Source organism: Lissotriton vulgaris, unplaced genomic scaffold (assembly GCF_964263255.1).
Source record: "Lissotriton vulgaris unplaced genomic scaffold, aLisVul1.2 SCAFFOLD_908, whole genome shotgun sequence".
Taxonomy (NCBI): Eukaryota; Metazoa; Chordata; class Amphibia; order Caudata; family Salamandridae; genus Lissotriton; species Lissotriton vulgaris.
In genome coordinates this window covers 697,894-717,199 of record NW_028255349.1, presented here as the reverse complement: position 1 = coordinate 717,199, position 19,306 = coordinate 697,894, and the positions used below count along the sequence as shown (strand labels likewise).

The window sequence follows — 19,306 nt, the reverse complement described above, 5'->3', positions numbered from 1 at the left end:
CATAACCATATAGTACTAACAATGCGAGAACCGTGCTCGGGAGCTCAAAGGATTAGAAAAGAAGTGTGTAGATATAAACATAATTAAGTGGCCCGAATTTAGAAAAACAACTTAAATACTCCAACATGTCCCTGCCGTATCATTAGCTTTAATAATTAAATGACTTGCATGACAACAAATTTAACTTGATTTTAATTAGAGATACACTTAATTATACTTATTTCACCCTCAGACTAGGCGCGGTGAGTCAGTGGAGGGGATTGGGGTGGGGGAATCTACGGATGACAGAATAGTTTTTTTTTATTTTACCTATCCTGTCGTCTGTCGACTTCCGAACCGCTCTCTCCGCATCCCTGCCCTGCATCACCACGCTTCCCTGCACCGGCTGCCGCTCTACATAAAAGAGCAGTAGACTTTCACTGGAGTTGTTTCTATTTCTGTAATACGCCTAAACTGCGAATACCTATTTCCTAAGTTACCACTTGCTTTAATATTGGCATCCCTGCAATTTAGTGCTATGTTAAAAACATTGTGACTCACCAGATCTTAAACATCCCATATCTACTTGACACTACAGCCCTCATTATGATTAAGGAGGAGCGAAATTACCTCAAGGAAAAAAGCTATGTCTTATTCACAGAGGGTCAATTTTTCCACACTTAGGGCCTCATTTGTTGGGTTTTGACCTAGCGCAGCGGTGCAAGGAATCTTGCAGCGCTGCCCTACGCCAAAAGACAAAAAGGGCAAGAATGTGCCATATCTCTGATATGTTCTTTTCCCATGCGCTGGTGCACAATGGGTTGCCATGTGTCAATGCAGGTATCCTTGCACCCTGGTGCAGGCGAAATGCTCCTTTTATGTGTGCTGCAGAATGCAGCACACATAGAAAAGGAAAACACAAGGAGAAATGAAAAATGTATCTTCCTTGCACCTCCCTAACGCCACCCCTGGGGTGGTGTTATATTCTAACTCATTCCCAGGTTTACGATTTCTCGTAAATCTGGGACTGCTTCAGATTCCACAGCAACACCCATGGGACTCCCCCTTCACGCAGGAGTGTTATATCATTCCAAGTTATGAAGAATGAATAGATAGGTTATAACAAAAGAAATGTACATACACATCAGGTTCCTTTTTTGCAACAGCAGAATGTAGAACACAACTTTCTTAGTGAAAGCAGTCATGGTGAGCTATTTCTGGTATAATATGCCATAGAAAAGTCAACACTTTGGCCTTTACCTGGGTAAGTCGTTTTAGGTCTGGCTTAACAGTGCAGCTGTTTGCAAAACGTTCTGTTACCAATTCTTTAAAATAGAGAGTGAGCTTTGACTCCACCTATTGGAGTATTGTTCTCCCAACTCATGCTAATGGTTATATGTTGTATTACTCTGCTTTCCAGGAAGTGCTTACATTGGAATCCATAAGGGACTACATAACAAATAAAAAGTGAAATGAATCATCTCTCTGTCACATATGAATTTTTAGGGTTTATACATTTTTCATGAAGAACGCAGTCCTGTTTTCACTTCTTTTTTCCCCAGCATTATCAAAACCAATAAGGCAGGCGTTAATGCGAAAAACAACTTTGTGTCTACAACACAATTAAAACAGCATTTCTGAATGCATTTGTTTACCATGTATAGGTATATTAAAGTTAAACCTGCTGGCTTCGACAATACCTGTTTACATTCACCCTCAGATACAGTGAAGCACAGTTCATGTCAGTGAATTATTGTCCATCTGGAATAATTTAGCCATTGGGGACGCTACTTACAAGGATCCCCTTTCACCAGAGTTATTTGGACATGTCATGATAATTCGGGGGCTTTAAAGCGCATATAAGTTTAATATTTTCTTGTTTTCACATTTTCATAAACTGCCCTTCGTCTGCAAAGAAAGGCAGATACCATATATTACCTCTATGTTGAATAAGAGAAAACCATGCGTGTAAATGGAACCATATTGACAGCTAAGACTTTTGCCTGTGTGATTCCCTCTATTCCAATGATACCTTTATAAAAGAAGTACATATATTTCAAGTGAAAGATGAATTTGTTACTGAAAATAGGTATAAAAATATAGAACATTGATTCTAAAGCCTTAACTGCTTACTTAGAATTGGCAAGGATTTACACTTTTGTTATCTTTGCTCATACCTTTTCCACCATTGTAGGTTATTTCAATGTACTCTAAAATAGTACTACAACTTTCGAAGCTTAACAAACATTTTAACAGTCACTATTTCAATGAGAAAGATTAATCATTTTTCCTCCTACTATGACTACTATCAGCATCAGATTTTTCTTAGCTTTTTTTGGTCATAAATACAAATGGAATAGCAAATCACAGCTTTCGATTTATCTTCCAATTTTGAATGAACTTACAAAGAGGATTACAGTTCTCCAGCTGTAATGTGCACAGCATCCATACACAACCACATCAAAAGTGTAAACAATATTGTCGAGCTATTCCACAGTTGCTACTTCACAATTTTAGCAGTCTCATTCCAAATGGATCTTCATTGCCAAATTCACATGTAGAAATCTTAAATAAGACCTATATGTTCTGATTTATTATTTTGATCTAAAAACGAAAAATTTAAACCCTTCCCCATCTTTGTCTATTGCATTCCTTTAGAGGATACTATCAACTGTTAAACATTTGAGGCCTAATTCACAAACTTAATTTAATGGTACGTAAAGTTGCACTACAGTAGTACTACTTACGTACTACAAAACTTAATTTCCAAACCTACAAGTGGAAATGTCCACTTCTCCTATCATTTCTAAGTGGGGAGCGCCACACTTGTAAGTTTACTATTTAGTAGTAAATATGGGATTGACCAGAAGTAGGTACTATTGGTAAAATGGGGAGGTGTAACAAAGGGTTTAGGGAGGAAGAAGCTATGACAAAAATCCACCCACAGAAGAGTAAGCAGATTGCTATTCACAAACTACACTTCTAAAGTTACTACAGCCAATATATGACAAAGCAATAGTAAATGTGCTCCGGATCCAGCCTTGGAGTAAGTCGAGCACCACACATAGTCACTCACAAGTACTGCAACACACCCATATAAAATAATGGAGCCACAGATTTAAAACAACACCTCATAGGAAATAGTAATGCGACATTGGAAGACAATGATTTCACCAACGTTTTAGCATTGGCTTGAAGATATGCATAATATGACAGCATATGAGAAAATAATTTCCAAATTGAATGATTAACTGCAGTATTTCCTAGAGGTATGGGACACATTTTTAGAGTCAAGATAGCTGACCAGCCACTTTGTTATACCACAATTAGGAGACAAGATGTACACCTAATCAATGTATTTGAATAAATAAAAGAGCACGGGTGGGTTGCAGTGCGCTCTGAAATCAAGGTTAGAGACTAGCAATATTTGTGTTATGCTACTGCATACATGATACAGATTTGAATGGGAAATGGCTTGTCGTTTTACACATAATTAACATGAGTGTTAGGAAGAATGTTTTATGCTTCAATCCGAGCATAAAAGTCTGTTATTTTTTAAATTTCTTTTATTGGTGCAAATTTATGCTGTGGAGGATTTTGTTATAAATTGGGTTGTTGGTTGACTAAGGTATGGGCCCAAGTCAGGCAGCAGCCACAATTCTACTCAGGGTAAGAAGCAGACAGCCCCTAAATTAACCTGTGCTCATTTTCTGGTAGCTTGGCACAGAGCAATCAGGCTTAACTTCAAAGGCAATGTGTAAATTAGTGAAAACTCCACATAAAAAGATTCAGACTATGTTAGAAAAATAGAACTTTATTTGATAAATAAAACAAGATCAAAATGACAAAAATCAAATAAGCAGAACTTTGATCTGAATTTTTCAAGAATAAACTGTAAATTAGCCCTTAGAAGAAATAAGTGCTTACTTGGGATATCTAGTTGCGCCGGACCCGGACAGAGTGAAAAGTTCAAGCTGACTGAGATGTACCATGGGTCGGGTACAGGGAGGTCCGTTGAACAAAAGTATCTTGATCCTGACTGTGGTGATGTTGAAGATGTGGTCCACAAGTTGAAGCGATCCGTTGGTGTCTGTCTGCACAATGGGGGTGATGCGCCGGTCCTAATCTGCGCAGCAGTGACAACACATGAGCTCCGGTGAGCGAAGAGCTGCGATGCAGAGATTTGTCATCAAGGATGCTGATGACGGAGATGGGGAGACCTTGTGCAGTGGTGGTTCAGAAGGTGATGCGTCTGGGTCAATCCATGCAGCAGAGGCTAAAACAGTTCTGGTCATGCAACAGGAGTGATGCACTGGTTCCGATCCACACAAAGGAGTGATGGGCTGGTTCCGATCCATGCAACAGGGGCAATGTGCCTGTTCTGATCCACGTAGCAGCACCAATGCACTGGTTCTGCAGAGAATGCTGGAGTTTTGCTGAAGCAAGAACCTTAGGCCTCACTTCCAGGGGTCCAGGACTGTGGTGGCACCACTTGGAAGGGCAAACTTACAGATGGAAGAGTCCAGGTGCAGCAGCAGGTGCATTGGAAGTCTTCTATGGCCCTGAGACTTAGAATCAAGGGGCAATGTAGCTAGCCCTTGGAGTCACTCTGGGTTCAAGTGATGCAGGTCCAGTGCTTGTAACCCAGGCTAGGGAACAGCAGTCATCAGAGCACTCCAGCAGAGTGGGGGTCCTTCAGCAGTACAGCAGCCCTTCTTCCTAGTAGAGTCTTCACAGGTCCAAAAGGGTGTGAAGTGGTGAAGTAGGAGGTCCAGTACTTATACCAAGATGTGCCTTTGAAGTGGGGGAGACTTCAAAGACAGGTCTTTGAAGTGCACAGAGGTCTTTCCTTTCTGCCGTGGCTACAGACTCACTACAGGGGGTATGCTGCACTTTGAGTGGGGACAGGACACAACCTATTCAGGTGCAAGTAAGGTTCAGTTCAATACCTTCCTCTCATCCTGCCAGGGTGACCCATCACGTCGCTTCTTAGCTCCCATTGTGTCTGGCTGTCTAGGGGGAAGACATAAAGCCCAGCTGTCACCCTCCCCTGACGTGTATCAGTTACAGGCAGCAGGCACAAAATGGGTAAGGTAAGAAAATGCCAACTTTCTAAAAGTGTCATTTTCAGAACTGAAATTTAAAAAATCGAGCTCCACCATAAGCTGTTATTTTAAACTATCATTCCAGAGACACCAAATTGGGAAAGTCCATCTCTTCACGCTTGGCTACTGCACTTAAAACATGCAATATGGTAATCCCAATGTTAGCCTATGTGAGAGATAGGACTTGCAGTAGTGAAAAACGAATTTGAGAGTTTTTCACTGTCAGGACAATGTAAGAATACATGTAAAAATACATGTTCTGCCTTTTAGATACATTGCACGCTGACCTGTGGGTTGTCCATGGCCTAATTTAAGGATGACTTATACATACAAAAAGGGAAGGTTTGGGCATGGCAAGAGGGTTATCTTGCCGGGTCGAAATGGGTGTGTAAACTGCAAAGAGAAGCCCTATAATGGCAAGCCTGCGCCATGGTTAGAGGGCTACTTAACCTCTTAAGTGCTGCGTCGGGGCGTTGGCCGACGGCAGCACTACCTCCCCAGTGCTGCGCACGACCATTGGACGTCCATTCAGCACTAGTTCCAATGGACAGCGCAGCACTGGGGAGGGATGTTTGCGCGCATCTAAGGTGTTAAGTGGGTGACACAATATGAGCTGCAGGCCCACTAGCAGCATTTTTATTTACAGGCCCTGGGCACATGTAGTGCACTTTATGAGGGACTTATAAGTACATTAAATATGCCAATTTGGGATGAGCTAATATTAACATGTTTAGGGGAGAGAACTCAAGCATGTTAGCACTGGTTAGAGTCCTAAAGCCAGCAAAATCAAGTTCAGAAAATTGGAGGAGGTAGGCAAAATGTTGGGGGAAGACAATTACTATGATAATTTGTTAAAAATGCTTTGAATAATTTGTTGAATTATAAATAGCTATAAAGAAATTATAAGAAATATTTTTCTCATTTGTGGCCACAAATCCACAGTAATAAACACACCAGGAATATGTTTTAGAATACCTGGTAGGGCTAAGATGTATATTCATCATCAAATTTTCATTTATGGTGAAAATAACTTTGTGAATATACTCCATGGAGTTAAGCAAAGCTGTTTTCTCCATTCCTCACTTCAAAAGAAGCAAAGTCGTGCAAAATGTAATTGCACAGCTTTTTGCATCAGTGCCTCAAAGTGATGGCCCTCTGAGGTTCTATGAAGCCTGTGCAGACAGCATTAGGCATGTGTAAGGTACAGCATGTTTTAAGTCATTCCATAGGGTTAGCATTTCACCTGCAGAAAGCAAAGTCGTGGAAGTTCAAGAAGCAATAGGTTTTCTCAGTAAGTAGCAAAGACTAAAAGCAGTGAATCGCTATTGCCTTTCACACTCCAAGGAAATAGAAGTAGCTGGTAGAATTCTGTCTGCTTGCCTGGTTCTGGATAGTTGCTATGTGTCCCTTAAAAATGTTCTTTCTGTTATTTTCAGGTTTCATGTTTGAGACTGTGCTGTTAGACAAATGTGTACACTATGCAACCTTGGCTTGTAGAGGTCAGTCCTGAATGGGCATCAGGTTTAAAAATGTCCATTCTCATGCACCTGGAAAGACTAACATTTAAGGCCTCCTACTGTGTGCTTAGGACATTGGTACTACACCCCACACTCTATGGTATTTCTTCCTCTTTGGAAATTGTTCTGCTGTTTTTTTTGGTGTTTTTTTTATAAAGCGCAAACTCAACCTGAAGGTATCAGAGAGCTTTACATGAGTACCAGTTACGCTACAGACGGATACATCCATTTTGCTAGGGATCGGGAGATTACATGAGTTGCCCAGAATCACAGGGTGTTGAACTTCCTTGCTGAAACTGAACCCCGTTCCCCAGCTTCGAGGTCAATCACTCTTGCCATTAGGCCACATCCTTTCCCCTGTTTCTGAGCAGTATTTCTTGTTCACCATTTTCCAGATTTTCCCTTCTAAATAGAAAGGTAAAAAGTTGGAATGCGCGATATATTCAACAGAGCACGAAATTCCTTTTAAGGGACAGCATCCTGTTTGCAGACAATTTGGAATTTGCACTAGGCTGTTGATAAAAACGTTGGACTCATTAGGAGCGGCCCATAAATGAGGCAATATTTATCCTGCCTGATAAAATCGGACTCCCTAAGGTCGCAATTTATTGGGTTGGAGTGATTACAAGTGTTTGGGGATTCTTCCTCAATAAATGTATCAGGGAAAACTACAAGGGTGTGATAATTCTCACACAACTGGTAATTTTGATCCCTGTGCAAACGAAGGCACAGAGATCGGAGTCTAACTCTGAACTAATAAAGAGGGCCTTAGGGCCAGATGCATTAACATTGTATTTTGCGAGTTCCTAATAGTGAATTTTACCAATTCGCTAATATGGACTCGCAAAATGCAATGTATGTAGGATTCACAAATAAAACTGCGAATCCTAAGCATTCCTTATTTGTGACTCGCAAATTGCGAGTCGCAAATAAGCAAATAAGGAATGGCTTCCCATTAATGTCTATGGACCTAGAGGCATGTGCAATTTACGAGTACCCAATAGGTACTCGCAAATTGTGCATGCAATTTCAAGGGTGCCAAAAGGACACCCTGTTGCACTCCTGAAATATGCATGTGGGCACATTTGGTGCACGTATATGCCCTAAGGGGCATGTATGTGCACCACATGGCACTTAGATAAATGCAAAAATTTGAATTTTTCTAAGGATTTGCAATTTACCACCAACTTGAAGTTGTTCTTTAAAGCAGGGTCGCAATTTGAAAGGTGCTTCCTGCATTACATTCAGAGAATCGCAAATTGCGATTCTCGCATTTGCAAAATAGGTAATCGTAAAAATTGCGATTCCCTATTTTGCGTATGATCTTCTGGGATGATACATCCAAAAATGCGAATCAGCCCGTTTGCAAACGGGAAAACGCTTGATGCATCTGGCCCTTAGACTCTAAATTAGAATGTTACGTTTACAGTCAAGACCAATATTTTTTCTGTTGGTTTACATGGACATCAATTCATCAAAATGTCAGGGGTAGCCGAAGTAACAGCAAACACCATTTGACCTTTACTTTCCCTTAAACTCAAATGCTAACACATACATTTACTCATACACACACTCTCTCTTACATATGCACACTCTCACCCGCAACAATGTACACAACATACATTTAAAAACATTTTTACGTACCTCAGCTGCCAGATAGGGTCATGTTCCAGCGAACTATACTCCAGTTTATTTACTACACTAATAGTAAATATGATATTATTCACTATTAAAAACTGACTGAAGACAAGGAAAGCGGTGCTTCAACCAATATCCATAAGGAGAGCTGCAACTGTGTTCCTGGCACTGACTTTGTCACCTCTGATATCACAGGCCGCAAAGGCAGAGACAGGGTCGCAAAGGGTATTCCTGGGGTTGATCCTGCAACCCTAGCAGCCCCTAAATGACGTTCAGGTTGCTTTAGCTTTGCAAAAGAAAATTAAAGATCCAATTAAGGACCTGTCTTGGATTTGCATGGAAATGGGTAAATCCTTTGATTTTTGAAGAATGTACTAAATCTGGAGGAGAATATACGCTATGAGCTTCCACCAGCGTATTTTTATTATGGAAAGCTGGGTCTGGTGGTTTAGTGGACTAGTTCGTCCACTGTAGGTGCCTGTGTTCGACCTCATGGTCACAGGTTCAAATCCTGTCAGGTCCACTCAGCATTTCATTCTTCTGAGGTTGATAAATGAGTACTATTGAGTGGGGTAACAATAAACATGTTATTCAGCGCACAGAGATGTTTTAAGGCATGGGCAAAGTGGGCTCTGGCCCAGGGCCTCAGACTGTCAGGGCCCTCCCTGGTAGAGTCAGCTCTGTTCTAGAGAGAACCTTGTCCTGATGGTCTTGTATAATTCTGGAACAGATGGTTTTAAATAAAGTTTTCCTTTAACTTACTTTTAATGTGAGTGACGCGTGAAAGTCTATTGCAGACATTTTGCAGACAAATGTAATGCAACTTCCACATAACAGATTCTTTTAGATAAAAAAGGACCTCTCATATGGGAAATTGGAGGATGTCACAGAAATTATTTCCAGTAACAATAGTGAGATGCTTCCGTGTTACAATATTTAGAATCAATCGTTTTTTATTGCGTGGAAGAAGAACATTAATTGTTACAATATTTAAAACACACATCACTCTTTGAACAATAGGTACAAATACATTTAGAATTCCCGGCCAAAGAGGGCATGGAAGAGCTGAAACTGGATGATAAATGTAAAGCTGTTCCAAACAGGGGCCCCAAAAATGCATTTGGCCCAGGACCCCCCAAATCCTTAAGATGTTCTTGTCAGCACCAAGGTGAAGGTCCCCTTTACAAATACTCGTATCACAGTTTATGAATGTTTATTAGCTCTCAACTCTACATCACACGTGGCTTATTTTGTCAGCTTTAGTTCAATGACTATCTCATTTTTTTACTGTGACTATGAAAGAAGCAGGTGATGAATACACCATATGATTCTCAAACCATGCAAGGCTTTGTGGTACGTGCTTAGAATCAAATAATGAGAACTAAATATCGCTCTTTGGCTACAGGATCCTGCATATACTTCCAGCATCCCAAGAGTTCCTATTTCTTGGAACACGCTACCTTTGGGACCTTTGAAACTTGCAGAAAGGATTCTGTTTCAGAAAGAGGGTCCCAACAAGATACTGAATCTACACTTATTCAGTCAGGAACAATCTTTTGGCCTGGAGACCCTCACATTCACATAATGAAGGCTCTGACCTTATTTATTGCAGCTGGTGGGATACTTTAGCCCTGCACCATTTAGTCTTCTGATCCTACAGTGGAAAAGAACCATATAGAATAAGCCAAGGTATCATTAGCTGGAAAAGAAAGTAGACACCTTATGACTTAGTGAACGTGATCGCCCATAGATGGTATGCTGAACTGTACGGAGATACGTCACTACCAAAAGTCAATGATAAGAAGTTCAACGTTGATGTTTCCACTAGCCTCCTGAAGAAGGCTTCATCCACCTGAAGCTACAGCAACATCCGTATACGTATCTTCCAGGGATTGAGCTGTGAAGCTGGATCTTATGTAGAATGGTGCAAAGTTGTAGTTTTACAATCGTTGCCAGGTGCATCTTCTGATTTTTGGCATACCTGCAGCACATGGAAGTTGCTGCTTTCTCTTTACCCATAGACGTAAGTACATTTTGCTTGCAAATATTAGCTGGTTGCCGTAACCGGTAGGAATTTTGTGTGCTTGGGAACCTTTCATAGTTTTATGGTGCTGTGACTCTGAAACCATTTCACACCGGTAACTTGCCATGTATAGCTTTTCCTTATGAGTTTACACAAGGTCTCAAAAGGAGCAGATTTTAGGTGTGGAAAAAGTTACACCATTAACAGTATTTAAAGAACACATAATGAGAACTAACTATGTTTTAAATATTTCGAAAGGAAATTCCTAAGTGTTTCAGAAACCTATAACCTGCTAATCCGGATTGAGTAAAGAATGCTAATCAGTAATGGCCTGAGTCTTAAAGTTGTTTGTTAATTTGCGCCTGCTGATTTTCAATATGACATGGGTACACATTTGCAATTAGGAAATGACAACCTTAATCAAGAGTCCTCCAAGAAGCCTGCAACAATAACAAGTTTCTAAAGATGCTTCTAGAAACTTTTTGTGAATTATGACCATGTGAAGGGCTTTCTGCATGTATAATTGCACATAATGCACAGTTGTGTAGGGGGAAGCGCCACTGTATTTGTGTAACTGCACACTTTCCTTTTGCTCACTCCCCATTTCAATCCTGGAATTACTTATCTCTGTCGCAGGAGAACCTCTAACACGAGTTCCAGGATAGGAATGGGGTCGAAAAATATTTGAGAATGACAAATACCTCGACTTTGTGGGGCTAGCTGTACTTTTCAGAGCATCCCCACCTAAGAACGCCCATTCCCTACCCCTCTTGTGCAATTTACGCATACGCGATTTAACACCATTATGAAGTATCCTTACTCAAGGGTACCTCGATTTGCTGGTTGCAGCTTTCCCTTTTGTGAATTCCTTGCAGTTGTGAATCAAGCCATGAAGGACGCCAGTTTCTCTGCTTTACTACGGACCTCTGCTAACAGCTACCGGTACCCGCTCCGCGGGTCCCGCGTCGCAGGAGGAGGACAATCCAGGCTGCTTCCTGCTGGGCGGTGAGTGTGCGACAGGGCTGCGAGCTGCAACCCGGACTCAGTCTCCCAGGAGTCCCGGGTTGCTCAGGCCGTTCCAGCTGGCCCGCTCTCCCTGACCGCCCCGCCCAGCCCAACTCGCCTTAAAAACTCTGGTGATTCTCGCTTGCTCTGGGACCCTGAAGGACGCCAGTTTCTCTGCTTTACTACGGACCTCTGCTAACAGCTAGCGGTACCCGCTCCGCGGGTCCCGCGTCGCAGGAGGAGGACAATCCAGGCTGCTTCCTGCTGGGCGGTGAGTGTGCGACAGGGCTGCGAGCTGCAACCCGGACTCAGTCTCCCAGGAGTCCCGGGTTGCTCAGGCCGTCCCAGCTGGCCCGCTCTCCCTGACCGCCCCGCCCAGCCCAACTCGCCTTAAAAACTCTGGTGATTCTCGCTTGCTCTGGGACCCTGAAGGACGCCAGTTTCTCTGCTTTACTACGGACCTCTGCTAACAGCTAGCGGTACCCGCTCCGCGGGTCCCGCGTCGCAGGAGGAGGACAATCCAGGCTGCTTCCTGCTGGGCGGGGAGTGTGCGACAGGGCTGCGAGCTGCAACCCGGACTCAGTCTCCCAGGAGTCCCGGGTTGCTCAGGCCGTCCCAGCTGGCCCGCTCTCCCTGACCGCCCGCCTCTTCCTCCCCTGCCAGCATATTTCCGGCTTGAGTGCACAGCTGCGCGGGAGCGCACGGGAGGGCGCCGGGAGAAGCCCGGGACAAGGGCGGGACCGTCTGTGGCCGTCAGGGGCCGGGCTGGGCCATATCCCTTACCTTTACTTCCAAATCTGATTAAGGTGATGCCCTCGCCAGGACCACGTGATACTCCATTAAGGGAGGAGGCAGCAACACAGGGACACTGGACAACTACTTCAAATCTGCCAAGGGAGAAGCAGGCAAAGAAAATTCTCTGGAGAGACGCAGGGCGGAGCGGCGGCGCTCCATTGAATCCATGAAGAGCAGACCCTTGACAGAGATCATCCCGTATCCTATTTCCCAAGAGGAAGGTACGCCCCCCCATAGCTTAAATCCTCCGACTCTTGAGGATTTCCCCCTCTTACTTCGGGAAATTCCTAGTTCCCCTGGGCTGGTCGCTGGAAAGTCCATAGACACAACCCCTCCCACGACATGTGTTACCCCCGTTAATTTGGTTACTCAAACTCCCCCTTTGCATGCAACTAAGAAAAGTAAGCCAAAACAAAGTGTTGTGGTGGAGCTGCATAGGCCTCCACCAAGCAAACGTAGTAGGAAGTCAATAGGGGGGAGGCGGAAAGCCAAACTATCCCATCTAGATTTTGGCAAAAAACATATAAACGCACTACAATCTGGGAAGGTCAATGAGACTGTGCCTATCGCTCTTCCCTCCAAGGCCCCCAGCTCCAATATAGCTGTTACTAATAACGACCCAGTGGCCAATACATCTAATACAAATCCCCCTCTCACATCTATAGGGAGTATAGAATTCCTACTTTGTTCCCTCCTACAGCCCATTAGCGATAGCCTGAAAAAAGTGGAGATTAGGCTCACTCTACTAGAGACATCTCTTACTACCTTGAACACCTTAGTAAGCAATCCAAAAATATGGGACCTCATCTCCCCGCAGGAAACCCTCCTAAAATAGGAGCCCCACAGGGTGCCAACAAAGTCCCCCCTCAGAGTGTGCTTACTGCCCCCCCCCCTGCAGCCATTAATGACTATTTCAGTCCAGGCACCGCGCAGTAACTCAACCAATAGGCCTTCACAACCAATAGACTCTGCCCCTCAAAGTTCCCAGACAGGGATTAATGGCGGCCACCAAGAAGCCGGTAGCGCCCCTCTACTCTCCCCGGGCCGGCAAGCCCCAAGACCACGGAGACCAGATCTGCCGCCAGAAGCTAATAGTCTAACGGTGGTCCTAGCAGGTGCCCCCCATCTAAGATCAGGGGAAAATGAAGACTACCAATCCCTAAAGAAAAAGGTCATTAAATGGCTAAATTGGAACCGACCCTTACCATCTCATTTTAATAATGAGATTATTATGGTTAGAAGGGTCCCTTGGTTAGGGAAGACCAGAAAAACAATAATAGGGGATTGCATCTTGGTAACTTTTAAAGATCCGGGCACTGTTCTGCATATCTGTGAAGGAATAAATAGATCACTGGATTCCACTATTCAGACCCTTCCAGTATCCTTCTTTTTCCCCCCTATTCGCATACACCATGCTCCACCGCATGATGAGTGGATAAGGGTGGAACATAGACGCAGACACAAGGACTAGGTACAACGCCCAAATCACCAATTGCCGGACACACCCTATTTTCATTTCAACCGTTTCAATTGTTTGAATGGTTTGATGGGGTTGATTGACTTTCCGCTCACACGCCAATGACCCGAGATTGCGGCTCCTGCAGACTTTCCAAGCCATCCACCCCGATTGTTGGTAAAACCCTTGGTCCACTGAACGATCCAGTGTTCCTGGATGATGGCATCAGCAGACTTTCTGATCTATCTGCCCACAATGTTGACAATGCCTCTGGAATATTGAATGAGTCAATACTTGTGGAGAACGGCTCCAGTGGACTTTCCGAACCATCTGCCCCTACTGTTGGTAATGCGTCAGAATTTCCGATTGCAGTAGAGTCTGGAACCATCTCCTTTAACCTCTCTGGCACGGCAACTAACACCCCTGAACATTTGAGGCTAATTTGCTGGAATGTTGCTGGACTGGCTAATAAACTGGGTGATCCGGACTGGGCAAATTATATCGAGACTGGAGACGTATGTATGTTCCAGGAAACCTGGGCCAGAGAGGACTATGGTCACCAAGGCTACATGTCATTCTTCATTCCAGCGAGGTGGGAAGGCAAAGGTCGTCCGTCAGGAGGGCTTACGACCTGGGTCGCATCTCATCTGGGCTGTGTGGCAACGCGGTTGTCGGCTAACTCTGAAGATATCCTTGTGGTTTCATTATCATGGCCCAACCAAGCTAAACTTGTGTTTATTAACATTTATTCTAGGTCAATGGGAATTGCAAAGGAATCACCGACCATAGATGAACTCTCCAACTTTATATCTGACCTACCGAGTGATTCATTCTATGTAGTGGGAGGGGATTTTAATTCTCATTTTGAGCCACTCCCTGGCCTTCTGGACGGGTTATTATCGGAAGAAGAGGCCAGATGGGCAGTGCCTCTAGTGGAAGCTCCACCTCCGAAGGCTTGGACCCCACTAGCACTACAAATTACAGCCCTCACCCTAAAGTTCGGAATCAGAGCTTGCAATGGGCGAATGAAATCCGACATACCCAGTAAAACCACCTACAACAGACCAGGAAGAGAGTCCCGTCTGGACTATGTCTTGGCCCAAATAGTGAAGTGGCCGACAATCCAGGATTTCAGGGTGACGGAAAGGCCCGATAGTGACCGCAATGCACTTGAGCTTGACCTTGTCCACCCTGGCCCCCAAGCTCTCGTGACTAACGCGGAAGGGAACAACCCTGCGCTCCTCCTTGACAACAGTAGGAGAAGAATCAGGTGGGAGCACTTGGTTACAAGCAAGAATAAACTCCCCATGCTCTATGAGGGGATAACTCCCATCTTGGAAATTGTGGGGAGCTTGGACACCGAGGCAAACAACAAAGACTCCCAGGGCAAATTGTACAAGGCTCATGAGGACCTCATAAAAGCTGCGGCACCTCATTTCACCTGTAGTTCACGAAAACCAAAAGGGGGGCGGCAAGGCAAAACATTATGGTATAACCTAGCATGGAGAAGGGCAAAAACAGAACTCCTCAGACTAATCAAGGAGGGTTTAGGGGGGATAGCCTTAAACAAAGCAGGCGAGCTTACAAGAAACTCATTGCCCACGCTAAGGCAGAATGGGAGGAAAATCAGTGGGAAGAACTCACCAAGGCCCTAGCGACCCAAAACCAACGCCTGTTTTGGAGGATAGTGAACGGGGGGACGGGGAATTTACAATCGGCACTAGAGCCTAACATTGCCCCAGGGGTGTGGCAGGCTCACTTCCAGACCCTATACAGTTCTGAGCCGGGAGAATCTCCTGCTGTTGTTGAGGTGGGCTGGCCGGACTGTGAAGGGGAGCCAATAACGCTGGGCGAGGTCACCGCTGCCATCTCAGGACTGGCTTCTGGAAAGGCGCCGGGACTGGATGGTTTACCAGGGGATATGTTTAAACAGGAGCCCACTGTTTGGGCCCCTTACCTTGCCGCCCTTTTCAATGGAGTTCTTGGTGGCATGGAAATCCCTAGTACTTGGCTGGGGGCAGAGGTGGTCCCCATCTTTAAAAAGGGCTCGCCTCTCCTCCCAGCCAACTACAGACCAATCAGTTTAATAGACGTGGCACAGAAACTGTTTGGTAGGGTTTTGCTGAATAGGCTCCAGGACTGGATGGAGGAGGTGGGCGCCCTTAGTCCCTACCAGGCGGGATTTAGGAAGGGGGTATCCACAGTGGACCAGGTTTTCAGATTGAACCTAATCTATTGGAGGACAGCAGAATTCGAGGGCGGTAGTCTGTACACAATTTTTGTGGACTTACGGGCCGCCTTCGACCTGGTGCCCAGGGGGAAACTTTGGAGCGTCCTGGCAGAGATGGGCGTTCCCCCGGACATCCTATTGATCCTACAGAGGCTGCACCACAATAATTACGCCCGAGTGAGGTGCGGGAGGTCGGGGGAACTGACCGATAGATTCCCCGTTGGCCGGGGGGTAAGACAGGGTTGTGTGTTAGCACCAACCCTGTTTTGCCTCTTCGTCAACGGGGTAATCGCCCATCTGAATGCCACTGACTATACTGACGCCCCCAAATTAAATGGCAGCAGGGTGCCCGCAATCATGTTTGCGGACGACACCCTGCTGCTATCCAAAACCCCTATGGGTATACAGAGGATTCTTGATTCCTTCGTGGCCTTCTGTACTGATAGGGGGCTAGAAATTAATGCGGCAAAAACCAAATTCATGGTTTTGAATCCGAGCCAAAAATTGCGGCCAAATCCGCAATTGGGAGCTGTACGGCTCAAAAGAGTAGCCACCTTTGAATACCTTGGTGTGACTCTCAACGAAACCATGACTTGGGGATCTCATCAGAGTAGGGCTAACCTCAAACTCATACAAACCACTGGGGGCATCGCCCGGATGATGACTGGTTCATCATACCGTCCATTGGGGGCACTTATCCAGATATACAAGGCCCAGGCTAGGGGAGCGATAATGTATGGGGCGGAACTATGGGGTCACACACCTTGCCGGAGTCTGTCACTAACGGAAAACAAGTTTATAAGACAGATAGCCGCACTCCCGCCCAGCACCCCGCTCCTCCCCCTGAGGCTTGATTTGGGTTTACGACCGTTAGCTGATGAAATAAGCCTGAGACCCATAGCCTTCTGGCGTAGGCTGTGGAGTAGCAATGATCTTGCAGAATATCGGGCGGAACTGGCCGAACTTCTGAATCACCCAAAAGCGCTCAATATCCCTTGGGTCAAAAACATCCTAGCCACTTGCATGGAATTAGGGCTCCCTGATTTATGGACTGAGCCGGCGAATGCCGCACTAAACATCTCCAAAAAGTCCCTGGCTAATGTATACCACGAACACAAATTAGCCAGGGCCCAAGCTACCCAGGCAGAAGGGTCCTTATCCTCCGTGTTTCTGCAAAGTAAGGATCTCTATAGGTTTGAGAAGGTACTGGATCCTATTTCCCCTGTACTGGCCCGAAAGCTGTTTCTCCAATGGAGATACGGCACACTGCCCTTCCGGTCTTTTACAAGCACCTGGTCATCGGCTCCCACCACAAAGCAGTGTCCGGTTTGTGATGCTACGGAGGAAACTGACTTGCATGTGGCTTTCTTCTGCCCAGCCTACAAGGTAGCAAGAAAATACTGGCTCCTCCCGCTGATAAGGAATATGGGCTGCAGGGAATATGCACCGATGTACAGGATTTTAAAATCTGATGTCTCTGGCCCAACTGTTTTCTCATTAACAAAATTTCTTACCAATGTTTGGCATACGCGTAACCGTATTTTAAAGGCGCTGGGTCCCTCTTAAAAAAAAAATATATATATATATATATATATATTTTTTTTTTTTAGATGTATAGTTTGTATAGCATTTCGAGCACATGCATTCCAATGGTTTTATCTTTTTATGAACTGACTTATCTGTGATTGTATATGTGTATTGTGTATCTTTTATGGCCAAATGGCCGAAATAAAGATTGGAAAATGAAATGAATCAAGCCATCGAGGAAAGAAAGACAAATCTTAACCGAGCTGGAGTCAACGGCCCATGCAGTAATGAACGGGTATGCCACCATTATGGAACAATTTATCACGTAAATTCTAAAAATAGCAGTACATACCAAAGAAGATGGATTAAAAATGTTATCAGCTGCTCACACCCCACTGTTCCATTTATTACAACAAAGCTGTAAAGAGCAGTGAAGCATCCCCTGACAGCGCATCGAGGTGATACTGAAATTCGGGAATATAACAGAATGCCGCCCCCCCCCCCACACCCCCCCTCGAAGAGATGTTTACATTAAAACTAAAGTTGCAGAAGTACAGATCTGCCAAACCGATTCAAGGAATGTACATCTCATTTCGAATTTTTATGTAGCCCAATAGCGTCTCAGAGCCTTGTACGCACTCTAAAATCAATATGGAATCAATTAATCTAGAAATGAGGATTAGTTATCCTTCAGGTAAAAAGAACTCACAAGATATACAGCTATTTCCATATCAGATGCGGCCAGGCCACCGATGGACTTCGATTTCTGTGTGGTCGAGCAAGAGCCCACGTTCTGCCGAACAGCTCCTGAATCCTGTTGAGAAGCTATAAAACCATCCCTTTGCTTTTTTGTGTAATTTAATAAATGGACTACTGGATTCATGAACTCTGGACACAGGCTGTAATGAGTATTTAGTCTGATTAAATATTGTTGCTTGTAAATAAGCTCATTTTTAGTCACTAGCCAGCTTTCCCTAAGCCAACAAACTTATTTGCAGTAGTTCAAAAAAGGAACAATTCTACAAGGAATTACAACATATCCACCCTTGCAGCACATAAATATTTTGACAAAGCTTGGAATGAAAAGTTTGCCTTAAAGTCTAATGGCTGCAGCTGTTTATTGAGCAGGCAGCAAAGCACATCTATTTTTTTTCACCATAAGTGACCTTCAGTGACCTTTCTGACTGACCATTGATTTAATAAATCAGCTACACCGCTGCAAATTAAATATACCTAGAGCTTACCAATGTAATTCAGAATAAATCCATGCCCTTTGACGAAGAGGAGTCCAGCTGGACCCGAATGGAATTGGATGGAAAGGTCAGGCGTCGAGGAGTAGAGCTTCTGTGGTCCACTGTTGCCGACGTACTGTCCAAGGATCCGCGATGTTGTTTCTTCGCCGTCATACACGGTGAGCATGTCGCTGTTGCTGAGGTTCAACCTGAAGGACAAATGAAAGGTGTAACATTAATGTTCGCTGAACTTTCAGGAGACAAATTGCACAAGCACCATTTTATTTTATTGATCTGTGCTTGAGGCTTATTCAGAAAGCTATTTCTATAATTAAAACTTCTCTCGCAGGTTTTAATTATGAGCTATGAATTCTAGGCCTGAAACTTATAACTGCATGCTGGGGTGGGAGGGAGGCAGGTATTAATGGCCGGAAATTGTATTTCTAAACATGGTGTTCCTGCACCCCCTGTTCCATGTAAATCAAGTGCAGGCACTTTGTTGTGAATTACACCTGGCTTTCCAAGCCAGATTCACAGAATATTTTCCGTGAGTAATTGTGTTTTGCTCCTGTGTTAGGTTTAGTTTTCTCATGAGATTTTAATCATTATACATGAGGATTAATCACTTTGTGAGTGTTAGTTCACCTTTGTGAGTGTTAGTTCACCTTAGAGTGTATATAAATCATTATTTACAATCGTAAAAGAAGCCATTCTCACATCTCTATGCAACACAGGAGTGAAACATTTTTTGAGAATCGGACCCTTAAAGATCAAAAATATTAAACACAAGAATATGCGC

The 19,306-nt window shown here is 44.2% G+C and overlaps 1 protein-coding gene across 1 annotated transcript in view; it reads right to left on the bottom strand.

The window, feature by feature from the left end:
• Positions 1-19,306, bottom strand: part of SEZ6L (seizure related 6 homolog like) — a gene marked incomplete at its 5' end in the record, with an annotated part of 799,882 nt that overhangs the window by 107,316 nt on the left and 673,260 nt on the right. Inside the window, one exon of the mRNA XM_086951928.1 lies at positions 18,520-18,716. Coding sequence (XP_086808054.1) covers positions 18,520-18,716 — 197 coding nt within the window. The remainder of the gene's footprint in view (positions 1-18,519; positions 18,717-19,306) is intronic.